The sequence below is a fragment of the Oryzias melastigma genome, linkage group LG8, assembly GCF_002922805.2.
Source record: "Oryzias melastigma strain HK-1 linkage group LG8, ASM292280v2, whole genome shotgun sequence".
NCBI lineage: Eukaryota > Metazoa > Chordata > Actinopteri > Beloniformes > Adrianichthyidae > Oryzias > Oryzias melastigma.
In genome coordinates this window covers 7,333,374-7,351,765 of record NC_050519.1, presented here as the reverse complement: position 1 = coordinate 7,351,765, position 18,392 = coordinate 7,333,374, and the positions used below count along the sequence as shown (strand labels likewise).

At 38.2% G+C, this 18,392-nt stretch overlaps 2 protein-coding genes across 2 annotated transcripts; one reads left to right on the top strand and one right to left on the bottom strand.

The window, feature by feature from the left end:
- Positions 1-3,451: 3,451 nt before the first annotated feature.
- Positions 3,452-8,821, bottom strand: wnt9b (wingless-type MMTV integration site family, member 9B). Its single transcript, XM_024271297.2, has 4 exons — positions 8,525-8,821; positions 7,803-8,056; positions 6,368-6,633; positions 3,452-5,141 (listed from the first exon to the last, which is right to left on the bottom strand). Exons 1-4 carry the CDS (start codon positions 8,608-8,610, stop codon positions 4,680-4,682), a joined length of 1,068 nt encoding a protein of 355 aa, XP_024127065.1. The 5' UTR covers positions 8,611-8,821; the 3' UTR covers positions 3,452-4,679.
- A 1,872-nt stretch (positions 8,822-10,693) lies between these two features.
- arf2a (ADP-ribosylation factor 2a) lies at positions 10,694-17,450 on the top strand. The gene is made up of 5 exons (XM_024272499.2): positions 10,694-10,848; positions 14,078-14,232; positions 14,313-14,423; positions 14,513-14,637; positions 15,612-17,450. The coding sequence occupies exons 2-5, from the start codon at positions 14,088-14,090 to the stop codon at positions 15,771-15,773; spliced, it is 543 nt and encodes a 180-aa protein (XP_024128267.1). The 5' UTR covers positions 10,694-10,848; positions 14,078-14,087; the 3' UTR covers positions 15,774-17,450.
- Positions 17,451-18,392: the final 942 nt, after the last annotated feature.

Sequence of the window (18,392 nt, the reverse complement as noted above, 5' to 3'; positions counted from 1 at the left end):
TTGTGCGTAACAAGCGATTCAAGCTGTTTTAATTTAATTTGGATGTGTGTAAATTGTAATTATTTTTTGTTTTTTATTTTTATTTGTACAAAATATATTGTATGAGCTACAAATAATGAATCACACACACAAATCCAAAGTTACGCACAAATCTGGGTGAGTCTATTTTCTCTCCATATTTTTTGGGTTACTACCTCGGTTTTTCAAGAAAGTGTCATCAGGAACTAAAATAAAAAATGGTAAATATTTTCTCATTCCTTGTAGTTTGACATAAATTGATTTATTTTATGACTTTGAATTGCTTTAAGTCAGTAAATTACCCTTTTCTGGAGTTAAAATATTTAAATTTTATTCAAAAATAGTAGGAAGTCAAACATTGATTTGTGTCTCCATTCTCAAGCAGATTGAATATTTCCCAAGATGATCTGAACAAGCAAAGTTCTTTCTGTTCTCTGCTCTCAAATGAACGCTGTGCATTTTCAGTGGCCTGATCTTTTTTTTCTTCTTGCTTTTTTGTCCCCTCTTTGATTAGTGGAGACATCTTTCAGCACTTGAACTTAGCTTTTCTGGTTGCTTTGATTTCCACCAGTGGCCCTGCAGCTGCTGAGGTCACAACAGCTTCTTTTGATCTGAGAAATTATACTTGTTCAAAAAGCGGCTTTTCCCTCTCCAGAACTTCTTCTTCTTCTTCATTCAGCTTTTTCTAAACTGGCCCAAATGCCACACTGGTCGGTCAGCAGTCAGTCGCTTGCCGCTTCCTCATCACCTGCAGCTTGCAGCCGTCCTTATTTTAGAAACAGGCACTGCAGCTGCTAAATCGCAGGCTTCCTTTGTTTTTTTTATGGATTGCAGTAATCAGCTCATGTTGTAATTTAGCCACCGGCTGGGTTGGACAGTTTTTCTGAAATATTCCAGTTTCAGCTCTTGTTTTTGTTAGTTTCTCCTGTCATTTATTAATTTACTTCTTGCAGAGATGATTCGGATTCTTTGATTTCTTAAAAGTTTAGTTGCCATTTTTAGCAGATTTGGCAGCAGAAGTATTTCTAATATTAGCCCGTTAATCATTTTCAGTGTCATAAACTCATATGTAATTTTCAAAGCATTGTTTAATTTAATTCTTAAGAGAATTTTAATGATTTCTTTTTGGAACTAATGCAGCAACTCTTAAAAGTTCCACTCCAATTATCTTTTGATCTATTTTAAAAATCTTCCCAGAGGTCTTTACATTTGTCTTACACCATTTTTTAGGCAAAATCAAGAAACTTTATTAAACTTTCTTGGACATAGTTCCTGCAGAGTGACAGTTGATCATTAGAAATTCACCCCTGAGTTTGACCAATAGTTTAAAGCAGTCCCGCCCCCTTTCCCCTCCCCGTTGCTAAGATCTCAGAGCAGGGAGTTTGTTGCCCCCAAGAAGTGTTTTTTTTTTTACCTCATAGAAATAGCTGGAGGAAGGGGCCAGGGAGAGGGAAGTCTGGGCATCTTTGCTTAGACATCTGCCCCCGCGACCCGATCCCGGATGAAGCGGAAGAAGATGGATTGATATAAATAGTCAGAAATGCAAATTTGAGCTCATTTTTCTTTATATATGTCCTCCATGATCAGAAAAATGTCACAAAAACATGCAAAAACACTATTTTTATTGGAGTGGACCTTTACTGTTTTGATTTTATTCATTGTTTTTATTTACAAGATTGGCACAGATTCTGCTAAAAGGTGTGCTAGCATAATAGACATGGGTTATAAAAGCAATAAAAGCCAAATCCAGTTGTGTGAACTTTCATCAACAGGGATCTGGATGTTTTTGTACTTGATTTCCTCCATTATTTTCCATGATTAGCAGTTAATGCTTTAGAAAAACAAAAGGTTAGTGAGACATTTGATACATGATTAATTTTATTTTGAAAGGAACGTGTATGTACTGATGTCTAAAGTAAAAGAAAATAATAACGTGGCACTGTAACATAATTATTGTCAATATTTAAACGATAAATTGTATAAGTAAATGGCTTAACGGTCACAGAAACAAATCTTTTTTTTTCTTCTCAACATTAAAGTGTAATTTTACGACTCTCATATGTTTTCGTCAGTAAGAAACTGAACCAAATGACTCTTTTAGTGTTGAAGGTGTTAGACTCCTGTTCTCATGGCCTTCACTTTTACAGCAAATGCACACACTGGCATCATCCCTGCAGTGACCGCAGGTGTGTGCACAGCACGTGCGCTCACACACGTATGCAAAAAAGCCGCTCTGCCCTCACAGTTTCGAAGACAGGACTGCTGCACCCTGGCTCAGTCCCACCTCCCGCTGAAATCAGCCACCCTCGGGGTTTTCGCGTGCGAATCCAGCTTCGGACTGGGCAGCCCCCATCCACCAGCGAAGGGTAGCGAGGGAAATGAAAGCTTTAGGAGTTCATTATAAAACAACAACCGGAGCAGCAGGGGATAGGCCTCCTGGGGCCACAAATGTATCCCTTCTCATCCCTCCATCTTCTTTTTCCCTTCATGCAGTTCAATATCTTCAACCCCTGACACACTCCTCTGTAATTTTTTATCCAGCGGCTCTGCTTTTTTAAAAAAACATACTGGAAAACAGTTAAATATTGATCTGAAATATTATAATATGATGAGTTAATATAGTGAGTCAGTAGTGTTGTGAACTTGTTTGACCTGAGCTATCGGAAAGACGCGTTTCGTGTAGAAACTGAAGTTCTTGACTTTATTGCCTGAGAGGGGAAATCCATTTTGTAGCAAAGGGCATGTGTTTCAGACAGCTTACATAATGCCGTTATGAGATGGACTAAAACGTCTTGTTGCTACACAAACTGTCAGGTCAAAAGTGGAGATATGAGACAGCCACAGGTGGGATCGAGCTTTATGAGAGCAGTTATGAAGCAGAATAGTCATAAAAACTGAGCAAATATTTTGGAATTTTAGCAAAAACTGGATATGTTTTAGTATATTTTGATGATATTTTAATTAAAGCAACAATATTTTTCTCATTATTTTTGCAAAATCTGACTAAAAATGAGTTTTTGTCCCCAAATCCATCCGTGTTTTACATCTGTGATGAAATGACTAAATCGTTTTAGATTCAGTAAATCCCATAAAGCAACATCAAAAGCCTTCTAAATATTTTTAAGTTCACTGATGCCTCATGATTGTATGATTCACGGGTAATCAGCCACAAAGCACTGTGTCGTAACTTTCTTGCAGTGATGCTGCGGGGTCAAACGTTTCCCCCTCAAGTCATCACCTTTCTCCTCCTCGTCATTATGATTGTCATCATAGCTGGTGTTCGGGCCGGAGGCACAACACCTGTAAGCGTGCCCACCCCTCTTGCCTTTTTACTGGGTGATGCAGCGAGACCGCAGAGGTTTCGGATGGGGTGGGGCGTCGTCGACAGGAAGCGGGTTTGCAAAAGGAGTTTCAGGCAGTAACAGCATGACAATCAGACTTACAAATGTAGGCCTTTTTATTATTTCTTATTTGCTTTAAATAAAAGTGTGAAGCAACATCGACACATTCACAGGACCTGTACAAACAGCAAAAATATGATAGATACGACGAATGCAGAGGGAGAGACATGTATCTACAGAGAAGGTAGCCCATAAATCTTACTTTTTTTTTGCCAAAAGTTGAAGTGAGGTAGAAAATGATGATTCCACAATGTCAGACGCCTGGAGCCCGAGAATCTCTTTGCTAAAAAAACATAAAGTCTGCAGGTTGTTGTGATTTGGGGTTCGGCGTGCACCTTTGACCTGCACATATGGACGTGGAGCTGGATATTAGAGGAGTAAACACAGTGATTTTCTTTGATTAGCAATTAGGGGGGAAAATAGGGAGCATGACTGACCCACTTCAAAGACTCGTAGAACAAAGATGTGGCTAATTTAGGCTTTGATGACCAAATAGTTCAGTTGAAAGTAACAAAAAAAACAGGAGAGCAGAGCCGGTGTGCTCCTACATGAAGCCGATTTTTTAAAAGACAGTGTTCCTTCACTGTTAACCTTTCCCTTTGTTCTGCTCGGCACACATTTCCATAGAGATTTCCATAAGCTCAACTGAAACCCAGCTTCTTTGTTTACACAATAACCCTGTTAATGCATGCAGTTGTATTGTCAGTGATACCCCCCTTTTTTTTGAAGCATCCAGTGATTTTGCCACTTTAAAACAACACACTTTATAACACACTTAAGTGCTTTTACTCAGAAAAGAACGTTTAAGTTCTCCACAGCAGAAAACAGCAGTCAGAAAGACAGACAGGTAAATTCCTCCCCAAGTCCACTTGAGCCTCTTTGGCATCACTTGATGACAGGATTTAACGTGTAAAGCAGCAGTATAACAGACACAAAGACTAGCACAATAAATAGTCAAATGTGGGAGGGGAGCTACACAACAGTAAAGTCAGTTTCAAAGGCAGTTGTGGTTTGACGCCGCAACCAAGGCTGGTTGAATCCAGTCCAGTTTCTGTTTGAAGAGCTTGTTTTCCAAAACTTCAGTGCATCCAGCCAGAGAAAAGCGTGGAAGTGTGAAAACATCCTCACCTACAGTAAGCTGTTAAATATGGGGATTAGTATCAAGTCAAAATTACACTCCTATATTCCGCCTAATAGAGCATGCAAGTCAGCAAACAGATGAAAGTCCTTTAGTTTTCTCTTTTTGTCTCCCCAAGTCTGTTAAGCGTTTTTGCAGGTATACCTCTCCTCCTCCCTCACGCACGTCTGACACTCCACATGGCAGCACCAGCGCACCTGGCAGTGGCAGGACAGGCTGGTGAGGTGCATGGCCGTGTTGTAGCCGCGTCCACAGCATAAACTCTGGCAGCTCGTGTCTTTGGCGCACGACCTCCCCCCTGTGCCCGGCGAGTACCTGGAGGGCCGGCAGAAGCTGGGGGAGTCCTCCAGGTAGACCAGATCGGTGGTGCGAGGACTCTGGCTGTGGCGGCGAGGGCCCGCCAGCTCCGTCTCTCCCGTCGCCGCGTTGGTGACGCTCAGTACTTTGACGGCGGTGTCGTATCTGTACTTCAGCAGCCGTCCCGTGTCGTGAAAGGGCGACAGCTGCTTCCAGCAAGTCCGTACGGCGCAAGAGCCGGAGACGCCGTGACACTTGCAGGTGGTTTTCAGACCACTCTTCACTGCCTAAGAGGAAAGATGTGGGGAAAAAGACAAAAAAAGATCTTTCATTTTGATTCATTACCTGACGTCTTATCTGTGGGGTCTATCTGGACAGAGGGAGGCAGTTTCCTGCAGGGGGGGTAAAGGTGGTCGGCAGATATGTGCCTGAAGCTCACCTCAGTCAAAAATGTTGACATATTGGATTGAGGGGCACAGTTGAGCTGGCTGTATTTCATTCACCTCTCATTTCTCATTTGGACAGTTCCTGCTATTTTCCATAACTAGCTCTGTCTGCTTCCTTCTCTCCCTTTTTTTTTAACTCCAGCCTGAGGCGAAAACGACAACCAAGACAGGAGAATCTACGCCCAGTTTCGAGCAGGAGCCTGCTCATGGAAAACATTAATAAAGAAGTTCTGTTTGAGTAAAAGGATGCAGCGGCGGTGGTGGTTCGGGATGGGGTGGGCTCCAGCTTCAGGTTAATAGTTCACTGAGCTTGATGGTCAGTGATGAGAGAGCAATCAGTCAGACCGAGGGGCCAGAGACAGGTCAAACACAGAAAGCCAGAGGCCACTTCTGGGTTGAAAAGTTCTGCGCAGTTCCTCCCTGTGCAGGTATGAACCCCTCAGGGGACCATTACCGCGAGTCGAGGACACCTCATGCTTCTCTTTTCAGCTACAACGATGTGAAACTTTTAACTCTGATGAGATAAGATAAAATCCTTCCTGTTGTGTGTTTATTTTTTGTTACCCTTTTTTCCTCACCAGAACAATCAAGGTGTGAGGTGCAGGATAACTCCCGGAGCGTCGGAGTGGATTTATGAAAAGCTCAAGGATCCAGTAAGTGGAAAGAAATGCTTGCTCGTATATTAAAAAAAAAAAAAAAAAAAAAACGTCCAGAGTTATAATCGTTCCCTCCGACACGAGACCTTTAATTTTCTGTTGGCCCGCACAGCAAGCTTTATCATGCCTGAAAACACCTGGCTCCAACAATCCCAGCAGCCACCTTGTCTCCTTTCACCCCAGCCAAACATGGCAGCTAACTGGAATTGGGAGGTGGGGTTGTCTGACTGGCACCTTTAAAAAATATACAGGTGGGGTTTGAACCTCTGATGCATGTTAGTGTGTCAGGAGTGTAATTTTCATGCTAAATAACAGCCCGGATAATTGAGCAAAGTGTGGCTGAAGTGGTGCTGCCTCCGGCTCCGTCGTAAAAAAATGTTTTGCTGAACAACATTTGATGTCATGGCTCACCCGAGTGCCAACGTTGATGTTGTGGGCTTCCATGTGAGCCCTCAGGTCCTTGCTGACTCGCTTCTGTCCGAGGAACTTCTTCAGAAACTTGGTGCTGTACTTGAGGTTGTCCCCGCAAACCCCCCACTGCCACGCTTCCCGATGCTGGATCCCGGGGGAGTCGTCACACGTGCACCTCTCCATGCGTCCCGAGCTGCACGCTTTGGCGAGTGCATGGGTTAGTGCTGCAGAGGACACGGCCAGCAGGAAGGCGGTCTCCTTGAAAGCTGGAGGGGAAGAGAAATTATTAGAAAAAAATCCCCAAAAATGTTTAAATAATAAACAAAATTGATTTTTATACCAAAGTTTAGTTATAAAATTGACAAAAATGTGCAGTTTTAGACTTTTTGTTTGTGCGCTTGTATTTTCGCCACTTGGATTCCTCAGCAGGGGTTTATTTTGATCCAATTAATTATTATTTTGACTAGGAAGGATTTTCCCAGATGAAAGTGGGTAATCACGCCACCCTTTTCCTCTGGGAATGGGCACTTTCCTGAGATAAAAATAACCACAGGGCTTGAGCGCTCCCCACCACAACACATTTTGCGGCTTCCTACTCTCTCATTACCTCTGTGCTGACCTGTTCACGTTCTCCCACACACTGATATCTATATTCATAAAACCCAAAAGATCCGACAGCACTTTGCCTGCACAGCAGATCTGGAGGGGGTTTTAATTGAATATGTAGACCCTCCCACAGAGGAAGCCAATCAATTATGAATCTAATTAAGCAGAAGGTGCTTTTAAAGAAAGAAAATATCAGAAATGTTTCAGTCTGGAGTGCGTAGTTAGTACTAAATCTTCTAAATAAAAAATAGAGACACCTGAAAGGTAAAGGAACCAGCTATAGACACAAAAAATCAAAATATTTTAGATTCAAATTATAAAATTTGGTATTTAAATCTAATTAAATTGGATTTTATTTGATTTAAGATGATCTTGTATTAAAAAAAATAGTAAATTAATTGATTTTTTGTGTAAAATATAGTTTCTAATTAACTTTAAATGAAACAAAGTGTATTGATTTGGCTCCTCGTAAACAGATTTGCCACTCAGTTTGTTTTGTATTTTTTTACATAGTGTTCAGAGAGATAAAAAACATTTGCCAAAACAAAATACTCAGCTTCTGCGCATGCGTGTGTTTTTATTTAAACATGCCGCTTTTATTTTATCAGACTTGTTACAGAAACCAAGACAACCTCCCTGATTTAGTTAGTAGTGATTGCATGGAGAGAGAGAAAAAAAAACGCACAAACTAAAGTTGGATTAAAGAGAATCACAGACTTTGAGAGCCAATCCAGCTTCTTCCCGCAGGAAGCGGTTCCTGCCCATTAATATATCTGCGGTCAAGTTGAGTAAAGCCTTTTAAATTAAAGGCTTAAAGGGGAAAGCTGACCTTTTTTCAGGAGGCTCCCTCTGCCATCCAGGCTGCAGTTCCAGCGCTCGTTTCTGAACTGATAGCGGCACTCCAGTAGGCTCAGGCGCACAGACTCCCGGAGCGTCTCTGCCAAACCAGGCTCCCTGCGACACAGTCTCTTCTGCCGCCTGGTCAGAGTCATCTGCTCGCACTGCTTCAGGTGGGCCTTTCCTGTTGGAGCGTCATTGGGAAAAGGACCTGGTAAAAACACCAAAGGTTCCCGGCCTGTCAGTCTGCGCAGAGAAGAGAGAAAGCAGGAGAAAATCAAAACTTTGGACTAAAAAGGAATGAAAGTATTGTCTTAAATGATAAATAAACATAACAATAATGATCTCAAATATCTGAGGTTAAGAAACATTTTGCTCAAAAAGTGTAGGTACTTATTAAAGATAAAATAATTGAGAATTGAGAAGCCTTTTACGCATTTCTCTGTGCGCGTAGAGTTTGGTGCGCAAACGCGCATCAATCGGTCCTTCAAATTGGTTTAAAATGTTAAAAAACAGTGTTTTTTATTAATTTTATTTTATTTTTAAAAGTAAAAATGCACATTTAGCTCATACATAAAACGCGCATATCGGGGAAAAAATCTGGCATGTCTTCATCTCCATAGAATTTCAGGTTGTTGCGCCTTTACGCGTGCGTAATTTGGCAAAAACTTAAAAGGTAACACCACTGACAGAAAAAAAGTTGAAATATCTGACCCAAAATAAGCTGCGGCGTGCGAGAGAAGGATGCAAAGTGCAATGATTCGCAGTATGCAGGCGGTCCTTGGGAGCCTGGAGCGCATGGTGCCGGGTTGGCGCTGTTCCTCATTTCGCTGATTCTTCAAGTGGGAAAGTCTGTGCCGTCTGCTCGGCGCTTCTCTTTAAGGGGCCCCACACGCGCGCAGACTTTCAGCCTGGTGCGCATGGCTCAGTGGTCCGCAGGGAGGCAGGATTTTTGGAGGAGGATGCATCATCGTGCCGCACCCTTATTGGAGTCTGAGCATTGTTACTGTTTGTTCCCTCCCAAAGCGGCACCACCCAGGTGCGCGGAGCTGCAGAGCCACTGAGTTTATTTGACTACTCATACGCAGGGAATGCTTTTAGTTGCGTTATTGTATTGCACAGGAGCCAATTTAAATTGTTTAAAAAATGAAAAATTCGCAAACAAAACTAAAATTTGCTGCGCCAAAAAAGTTGACTTCACAACTTCTTTTACTTCACAGTCACTAGTTTGTGTTGTTTGCCATTCAGTTTGATTTTATTTTCTGATGTGTTTGTCTTAAATTATCTGACAAACATTTGTTAACATATCTGTTATTTTTTCGGTTCTGAAGGTCCCCAATCATGAACCCTCCACCACCATGCTTTACAGTTTTTGAGTTTGTCTATTTTTGATTTGATCTTCTTGATTGCACAATTTCCCTTTGGTTATTTTTGGTCCTAAAATCTGTTTTATTTTGCTTTATTTTTATTTTTTAAAGAGAAGAGGTTTCTGCGTACCTTTTACAAAATGACCTCCTCCTGCCCGCCACACACCTGCACTAAACTGAATAAATTCCTTTAAAATGCCATTTGAGCCTCAAGTCTAAAACAAAACATTTTGCCAATTTTCTGATTTAGTCTAGATTTACTTCTAGCTTTTTCCTGCTTTGAAGTGTTTTTTTAAACAACTGAGTAATTATGGACTCCAAATTTTAGAAGATCTCCCACAAGCCTTTTTAAATTTACCTGCATTAAAATGTAGTCCTGCAAATTGCTGATGCTTCTGCTTTTTGGCACATTGTTAGCTCAGCTCAGTGATTTATCTGTTGAAGCTTTAGTTTGTGTTGATCACTCAAAATACATTTAATTGGGTGTCTTACTGCAAAAACCTGTCCTTCTAATCTCCACAGAGTCCTTATGGGTTTGGTTTCACAGTGTGGAGTTGCCTCCAGCTATTTTTATTAAATTGTAACATGGAAATATTTTAGCTTAAGTCGCCTTGTACCATTTTTGAACACAAAAGATACTGTAATATGTAAACAGAAAAAGAAAAGATGCAGAATCTGGCTAATTTAATGGGTTTTTGGCTTCAATCAAAAGTCTATTTATTCCAGATTTGGACAGAGCTCCCTCTAGTGAAGAATGAGAGAGAATTGTTGTCATTTTCCAGACAATATATATATATAAAAATATAAAAAAAAATATTCATGAGACAATGAGAGGTAGTTTTTGGAGCCCCAATCCAATAGTGAAACACCGTAAATACTACAATATTTTTGCAAATATATATTTTTTTAACACGTGTTTGGGAAATTCTTAATCCATGATTTTAGTTTAGATCCCCATGAAGGTTAATTTTACGAAAATCATCACTGAAACTAAAATTAGTTAAACTTAACCCCTTCTTCCACAAATAAAACACATTTTTTTTTTTTTTAATTTATTTTGCAACTTTCGGGTGATTTCACCTGCTAAGCCTATAGGCTACCAACCATTTTTTTTGCCTCCTTTGTTTTTATTATTTGATTTTTTTTATTTGCACACAGAAAGAAAAAAAATATGTACAACAAGATATAGCACACAAAACTTATTTTTATTTAAATTTTAAACTAACAAAAATGTATTAAAAATTTAAAATTGATACGAGTTAGTTTATGCTTTATTTTCTTATGTTGTGTTTAAAATAAATATATTTTAATTTCACTTTACAGTTGTGTTTATTTTTTAAATAATTATTGGAAACTTTTTCCTCTTAACCTAATACGAAATTGGAGTTATCAAAGTGTATTTAAGCATTCAATTATTCAGTTTTAGTTTCAAGTAATATATTTTTATTTATTAATTTAAATACTTACTAATTACGTAATTATATTATCGTACATTTGTTTTTTTCTTGAAAGCGCCTCTCCTCTTGGCGGCGCTGTTGTAAACTTCTGAAGCATTAACGGCGTAGAAGAAGAAAAACCGGAGAAAGATGATGACGAAGAAGGAGACACCGGAAAACGCCATTTTATTGTTGCGAAGGAGCAGAGAAGACGCTTCGAGAAACGTCAGCAAAGGTACATTTTTATTTCCCTGAAATCCAACATATTGTATTTGTTTTATATACAAACATGACTCGATTGTAATCAATTCACGTCACTTTGTTAAAGTTCCCACCATTAGTGGCTCGTTTAGATAATATAAGCCTGAAAATATACTTTTAAGTTCGGTAGCTTTTTTTTTCTTTTCCCACGGATGTTTTTTTTATTATTATTCAATGCGAGAATTTATGACTTATTTTAGCTAAACAAACTACACTTAATTACTAAAATCAAATTGAAATCGTCTGCGACTCTTCTGAATTTCTCGTAAATCTCCTTACAGTGATAAACCCTTGAAGCTAGTAGGCTAAGCTATTCTTAACGCCACCATTGAACGCTTTACCCTCAGACATGTCATTTTTAAATATATTTTAAATCAAATTATGTTTATATTTTCTGATAGCAGACTTACATTGCCTTAGTTTAATACTAGAAAATCTCGCAGCACCGATAGATGGCAAATTAATTACTAGAAGACATTGAACGCATCACCATTGAACTTGCTTGTATGGGCATTAGTCAGCTGACTAAGCTTAGAGTAGTCCGATGAATAAAGATGTATATTTTTTACTTCTACTTGACACAAACTAGTAGTGATGCAAAAATATTCATTATAGCAAAAGTATTTTTTATGATGCATTTGCTACCTTAATATTAACTATGAATAGTTTGAAAATGCCCCAAAATACTGCTTAAGTTTTTTACTGTGTACTATGTAACGCCATAGTTGGTTAAGCTAAAAACCCCAATTTGTATTCAACTTTTAGGTGAATTTCTCTGAATTTAGCATGAAAGAGCTCAGATCAGAGTTTGCAAACATTGGACAACTTTAGTGGCACATTATTTAAAATTTCAAACTTAATTTCTCATAAATTGGTGGGCAGAACACTTAAAAAATGGTCACTCTTAAAAATTAGTTTGTTTGATTATCATCATGTGTGCTGAAGCTATTGGGCCTCGTCCATCAAGTCGCTGTCACATGAACTTGTCAGTCCTGTTTAAAGACTACTATTTAGGATCTTTCACTTCCTTCTTGAAGACAGTGTGAACCCTTTAAGAATCTAACAATTTATGAATAGAGGGAAAAAAAATCAAAACTGTTTTGAAACCAGAATTGGTTAATTTTTGGAGCTAACACACTTGTTTTTACTATGATAGATGTTATATTTTAGATATTTTTTTTTTTTAAATCAGCTGTACGAATATAAGTATTCTGGTTAACCTAGCTGTTAACTTTTGATGTTTGTGCTGCTCAGTCGACTTCTTTCGGTGTGGTGCCATTATTTTCTTCTTTTTTTAAACCCACTCAAGTGTCACACACCTCAGGCTGCTCCCTGTTTGTTCATACTGCTTTGTTAGCTTTAAACTGATGACTGAGGCCTTTTGTGTGTTTTGTTATCTGAATGAAGCATAATTAGTTTTATATTAAACACTGACTCATTGTCATCAATGCAAACATAGGCCCTCTTTAGTCTAACACCAGTTCTAAACTCATCTAAATATAGCTTTTAAACTCATTGGATTTTTAAAAGAGCTATTTTACTATTGTAAATGCTAATTATATAACAAAAAGAAACAATTTCATGTTACAATGTAACATTGTAGTCTATATAATTCGTGTAGAGATACTAAAGCTATTTTTTTTAAGAAATTCAAAAAACAAATAAAGTATGAGACATTTCAGAAAATGTGGAAGTTTTTTCCTATTGTTCAATGCATTTCTTCTCCAAATAATCCTATAATTTGATTATTTACAAATGATGAGTAAAGGGTCACTAATTTTTTAATCAAAAGTTTAAATGTTTCTTTTAACCTTTTTTCTTGAGGTTTAATTCCTTCTTATAAATCAATTTTGTGCTTGAACTGCTACAACCACCAGACCAAAAAAAAAGGAGCTTGACTTTAAATGCACATTTTTGGAAGTTAAAAAGCAATGAATACAATCTAAAATTATGTTTTTTAGAAAAGATAATAGATTTTTGTAAAAGTAAAATAAACTGTTGAAGACTGTAACTCAGACTTTTGTGCTGATATAAAAAAAAAGGTTCAGAGTTTAGTATTACGGTTTCCATCTTTTTAATGTTTACATTAGCTTCGAGTTTCATAGGAAAATATGTTTTGCTGCTGTAATTTGATCATTTTAACGTTTGTTTGACAAAATTATGTTTAACGTTTAATAAAGAGCATCTCGTGGCTCGCTGGGTGATGTATCAGTTATACTAGAGGTTTCTAGAAATGACAAAATTAAATATAAATGCATATATTTATTGAGCATTTAAAAGTAGACCTACATTCTGCATAGATTCTCATATTGTTTTTCTATCAGGGAACAAGGAAAAAACTTAGCAAAAGCATCAAAGCTAACAAATGTTTTCTAAAAGATAGAGTTGATTTTTGAATCAAGATTTGTTATTTTATTGGTGGTTTGGGTTTCATAAGTAGTACGTCCAACAAGATGTGGTTATTTACATGATATGTAAGCAATAAAACCAGGATTTTTTTTTAACTGTGTGGTCAAATTTCCACTGATACAGAAAAGAAAAAGTTTAGGAGAGCAGCAATAAACCAGCAACTCTAACTTCTTTGTTAAATCACTTCCAAATGACCGAAAACAAACATACAATTCCATTAATGTTTTATTTTATACAAACAAAATAAATGCATTTTTTTCTAATCTGATTGAGAAGAACGTACCCTTTGACCTCCATGTCCATAAAAGTGATTCTCAGGAATTAATTTTTTATTTAGGTTTTTTGTAATATTGCGTTTTTGATTCCTGCTAATTTTTTTAACTTTTATTTTACTTTTAAAAGCACAATCACTAATATTCATTTGTAGTTTTAGCCGTCTGTTTTTAAGGGTTTCTGAATGCTTGGTCAGTACAAAGTGACTGATTGTGTTTTTATTATTTCTGTTTGTTTAAAGCAGAAGTAATTCAAAATAAAACATGTTTAGTTTTTGTTGATGCCCTTAATATATTGAGGTTATGTCAAACTAATTCGAGATATTAGAAAAAATAAACACTCCTCAGCCCTAATGGAAATAATACAGATGCTAAGAAAGGTGTGCTGATGAACTTTAAATTCCACTCGATGCTTGTTAGTCTTTTTCCTGGTTGTTGCGAAGCTGAATTCCTCGCTGTTCTTCACCTGTTGCTATCAGATTTCACAGATCCAGCCTCTCAGCATTGCTTCTGTCCCTGCAGGTGAGCCAAGATGGGGAATTTTGCTAGCCTCTTCCGAGGACTGTTTGGGAAGAAAGAGATGAGGATCCTCATGGTGGGTCTGGACGCAGCTGGAAAGACCACCATCCTGTACAAACTCAAGCTGGGAGAAATAGTTACTACAATCCCAACTATTGGTGAGCCACTGACTTCAGCACAGTTCAGTTTTAACACCTCATCTCCTGCTACTGTTGTTCATATATGTTCCCATTTTTAGGCTTTAATGTGGAGACTGTAGAATTCAAGAACATCAGTTTTACAGTGTGGGATGTTGGCGGTCAGGACAAAATCAGGCCACTTTGGAGGCATTATTTCCAAAACACACAAGGTGTGTAATGAGTTTTCTGTTTTCTTTAGAACACTTCTGCTGATAAAAATATTTTTAAAAGTGTTAAACCTAGTTATTCCTATTTGCAGGTCTCATCTTTGTGGTAGACAGTAACGACAGGGAGCGAGTCGGGGAGGCGAAGGAGGAGCTGATGCGAATGTTGGCCGAGGATGAGCTGAGGGATGCTGTGCTGCTGGTGTTTGCCAACAAACAGGTACGTTTGATAGACGGTTGTAGCAGTTGTTGGTCATGTATGAGAAATTGTAGTTTGTAGAGAATGTGAAGGACAGGGATCTGGAATTTATGACAGTAAAATAGTCTTTTTATTTTTTCTTACTCATAAAAACCTAGTATAAGCTGCAAAAAATTATTTTACCCTTTAGGAAAATTCAATGCTACTTTGCATTAGGGCTGCCACGATTAGTTGATTAATTGATGATCCGTTAACGACTAATTTAATAGTCAATTAGTCGTTTATTTATATTAAATGGAGTCAGTGTCGTAAAGTTCAAAATTATAACGGCATTATGCTAGGTTTTTAGCTAATATTTCACCTACATGCTAGCTATTTTGGCTAATGTAGGATTTCTTTTAGTTTTATAGGCTAATTTTGAGTTTAGCTAATATTTCAGCTACATGCTAGCTGTTTTGGCTAACTTAGCCTTTTTCAGTTTTTTAGGCTAATTTCACATTTAACTAATATTTTAGCTGGCTATCAGCTTCAGTGTTTTCAGCTATTAGCCTCAGCGTTTTTACCTATTAGCTTCAGCGATTTCAGCTATCAGTTTTAGCGTCTTCAGCAGACAAATTCAGCTTGCAGCATTCACACTAGCATTATCACAGGTATATATATAACATTTTTAGTCAGTTTAAAGCTAATGTGGGTTAAGTTCTTTTTTACATCCAGTTTGCGCATGACCCGATTAGTAGACTAATCAGAAAAAATAATCCACTATTAAAATGATTTGTGGCAGCACTACTTTGCATTCATTATATTGTTTTATATGAATTTTATTTATTTATTTTGCATGATTAAAATAAAATAATTTTTTTTGTTTTACTTTTGATGGAAACTTATATGACCCCTTTTAAAATAAAAGCCTGCAGATCCCTGGTGTAGTGAAACTTTTTTTTTGTCTATTTAACATTAAACTAAACCTCTAAACGGTAAATCTACTGCTCTTCTAGGATCTTCCGAATGCGATGAACGCAGCAGAGATCACAGATAAGCTGTGCTTGCACTCCCTGCGCCACCGTAACTGGTACATTCAGGCCACGTGCGCCACAAGCGGAGACGGGCTCTATGAGGGTCTGGACTGGCTTTCAAACCAGCTAAAAAACGCAAAATGATCGATGACCTCCTCACCTGTCAGCTCCTTCTGCAGCGATGTTGGGAGAACGCACTGGTCCTGATATCTCTTTCTTTTCTACTCTCTGTCTTTCTTTGAATTTTATTTTGTCTTTGAGTTGTTGGACCTTTTGGCCAGTGCTGCCCCTCATCCTCGTACTGTGTGTGTGTTTGGATAAGTATTTTTGAATGAATGCATGTGTGCTTGCATGCGTGAGCTTCTTGGGAGCCCCCCCATCTCTCACTGTGCCTTGAACACAGTCGGCTCTCATTCACCTCATTCCTCTTCGTCAGCACATCCAAAGGCGCTGTTTTTCAAAGCAAAAAGCAACATACGACTCTGAGGCCGTATGTGCTCTCAAAGGAATGTCAGCAGACAATAAACCAAAAGATTGATTCCGTTTTTGCGTTTGAAAGTATCACGGGGGCCTTGTGTTTGTCCAACCTGCAGTGGAAGAGCGTTCTGCAGGGATCGGTACTGATTAGCTTTTGATATCTGAGATCAAAACTGACCTTTTTCTCGTCTCTGTACTGCAAGTCCCTAAATGATCAAATTCTAACCTTATATGACAGCGATTCCTTGATGTGTCCACATTTTTTTTTTTATTTCTTTTCTGCCTTGGAAAGATCTCATGTCAGCTTTAGTCTTTTTTTCCAAAGTTCAAGAAATGGATCAGGAAACGGTGACGATTGGTTTACGTATGTGGAGATCTTCAGCACGGTTCATGGTTGTTTGTGAGGGTTTCAGCTAGCCTCCTTTAAGTTGTTTTTTTAGTTGTAAGTAGTTCCTTATTTTGGTTCTTGTTTTTTTATAGTTATTTTATTGATTTTATGTTACTTTTCATTCATCTGTGGCCCAGTGGGCATCTGTATTGGCTGACCAGGGGTATTGTCTGCTTTAGTTTCTTCAGGGACCAATTTACGTTTATTTTTTTAGTGTTAAGCTCAGTTTTTTTTAATTATGTGGTGGGTGTTATCATTTTCAGCTTTTGTTCTCTCCTGAGGACACACTTGACCACATCATTAGTGCTTGATAGATGCCCTAAAAATGATTAGTCATCGCTGCAGACTGTTTCCTTTTTTTTTTGGCTTCAGTTTATTTTGTTTGTTTGCACTTAAACCATCAGCTTTCACACCACAAGCTCGTGTGAAGAAAGCCGCTCAGTGAACTCGCACGCCATTGCGCTCCTCATCGCTCCACACCAGCAGACAGTTCAAAGCTAGGATTGTATTTAAACTCCAAGAGAATATTATTATTATTTTTTTGGTCCCAGAGGTCTTTGCAATGAAAATGAACAGAATCAGAACAAAAGAAAACTGTAAGCACGACTCTAAAGTCATTATTTACACTGACCTCAACGGAGAACTAAATGTTACGGATTATTTTTCTACAACTGGACATTTTTGATGTTTCTTTGGTAATTAACAGAATGATTAATCTCTCTTCTCCTGTCTTGGTTTTTCTTCTAAAAAGCTAAACTTGAGTTTACTGAAAAAACTGATAAAATCTTGTAAATTGTAAACATTCAAAAATATTTTTTTCATGACTTTGGATTTCTCATTTGTTTCTGTACGAGTCACATGCTGTCGTTTATTTCTTCAATGCCTTTTTGCTTCTTTTTATAACTCATTCTGTAACATCTTATAAATGCACTATAATAAAGAGAATCTTTATTGTACGCGCTTCAGCTGCCTCTTTATTGGAACTTTATAAAAATATGTTATAAATGTGTCTCCCTGCATCAATAATGAGTTATTTTTGGAATATTTCTACCAATATTTCTTCATGTTTTGGTTTCTTAAATATATGTAATTGCAGTTTCCTTTGTGTCCACTGGGTGGTGATCTTGTGCTGCCAAATCCCACAAGCTTAATAAATGACATGCAGTCAAAGATCAAACGAATCCTGTTCTCTGCTGTTCAACAGCATTTCCTTAAGGACTGATGTGAACAAGCAGGATGTGACTGGATTACTGTCAGAGCCAATATTGTTAACCCTCTTCTTACTCTCCTGTTTACCCTCCTCTTGCACTCTCGTGGAAATTTAGGTGGCCAATTCTCCATAGAGTTGTCACCTTGGAAACGGCACCTTTTGTATTTATAGGAGGGGAGCCGAGAAGACACGTTTAAAGAAGCCTTTTCATTGGGCGTTTCAGGATGTTTGGGATGGTGATGATCCATTTAGCGATTGGTCATAATTGGAGCTCTCAGTGACGCCTTTACAGGCTTCATTTTTCACCTCGATTTAGCACCTGTTACACTCATTTTTTTTGCCTAATTGAGGTGAGGTAACAGTCTCCCCTCATCCCAATGACACTGAACCACTTTCACCCATGCAGATAATTTGCTATCCCTCCACCTTTCGCTCTCTAAAGTGCTCCCATCATCACCCAAAAAAAGAAGGCTAAAGTGACCCAAAATGATCTGAATAAGTTGTAGAGCTGCACCTCATCCACACACTCACTGCTGCACTTGACCTTTAGCGAGACGTCTTATGAGGATTCACTTAATCTTCTCTTCAAGTGAGACATCACACTGTTTGGCTTCACAGGGCGTTAACCCCTCAATCACATCTGCATGGTAGGTGCAGTTTTTCCTTGTACCACTTTGATGCTACTGTT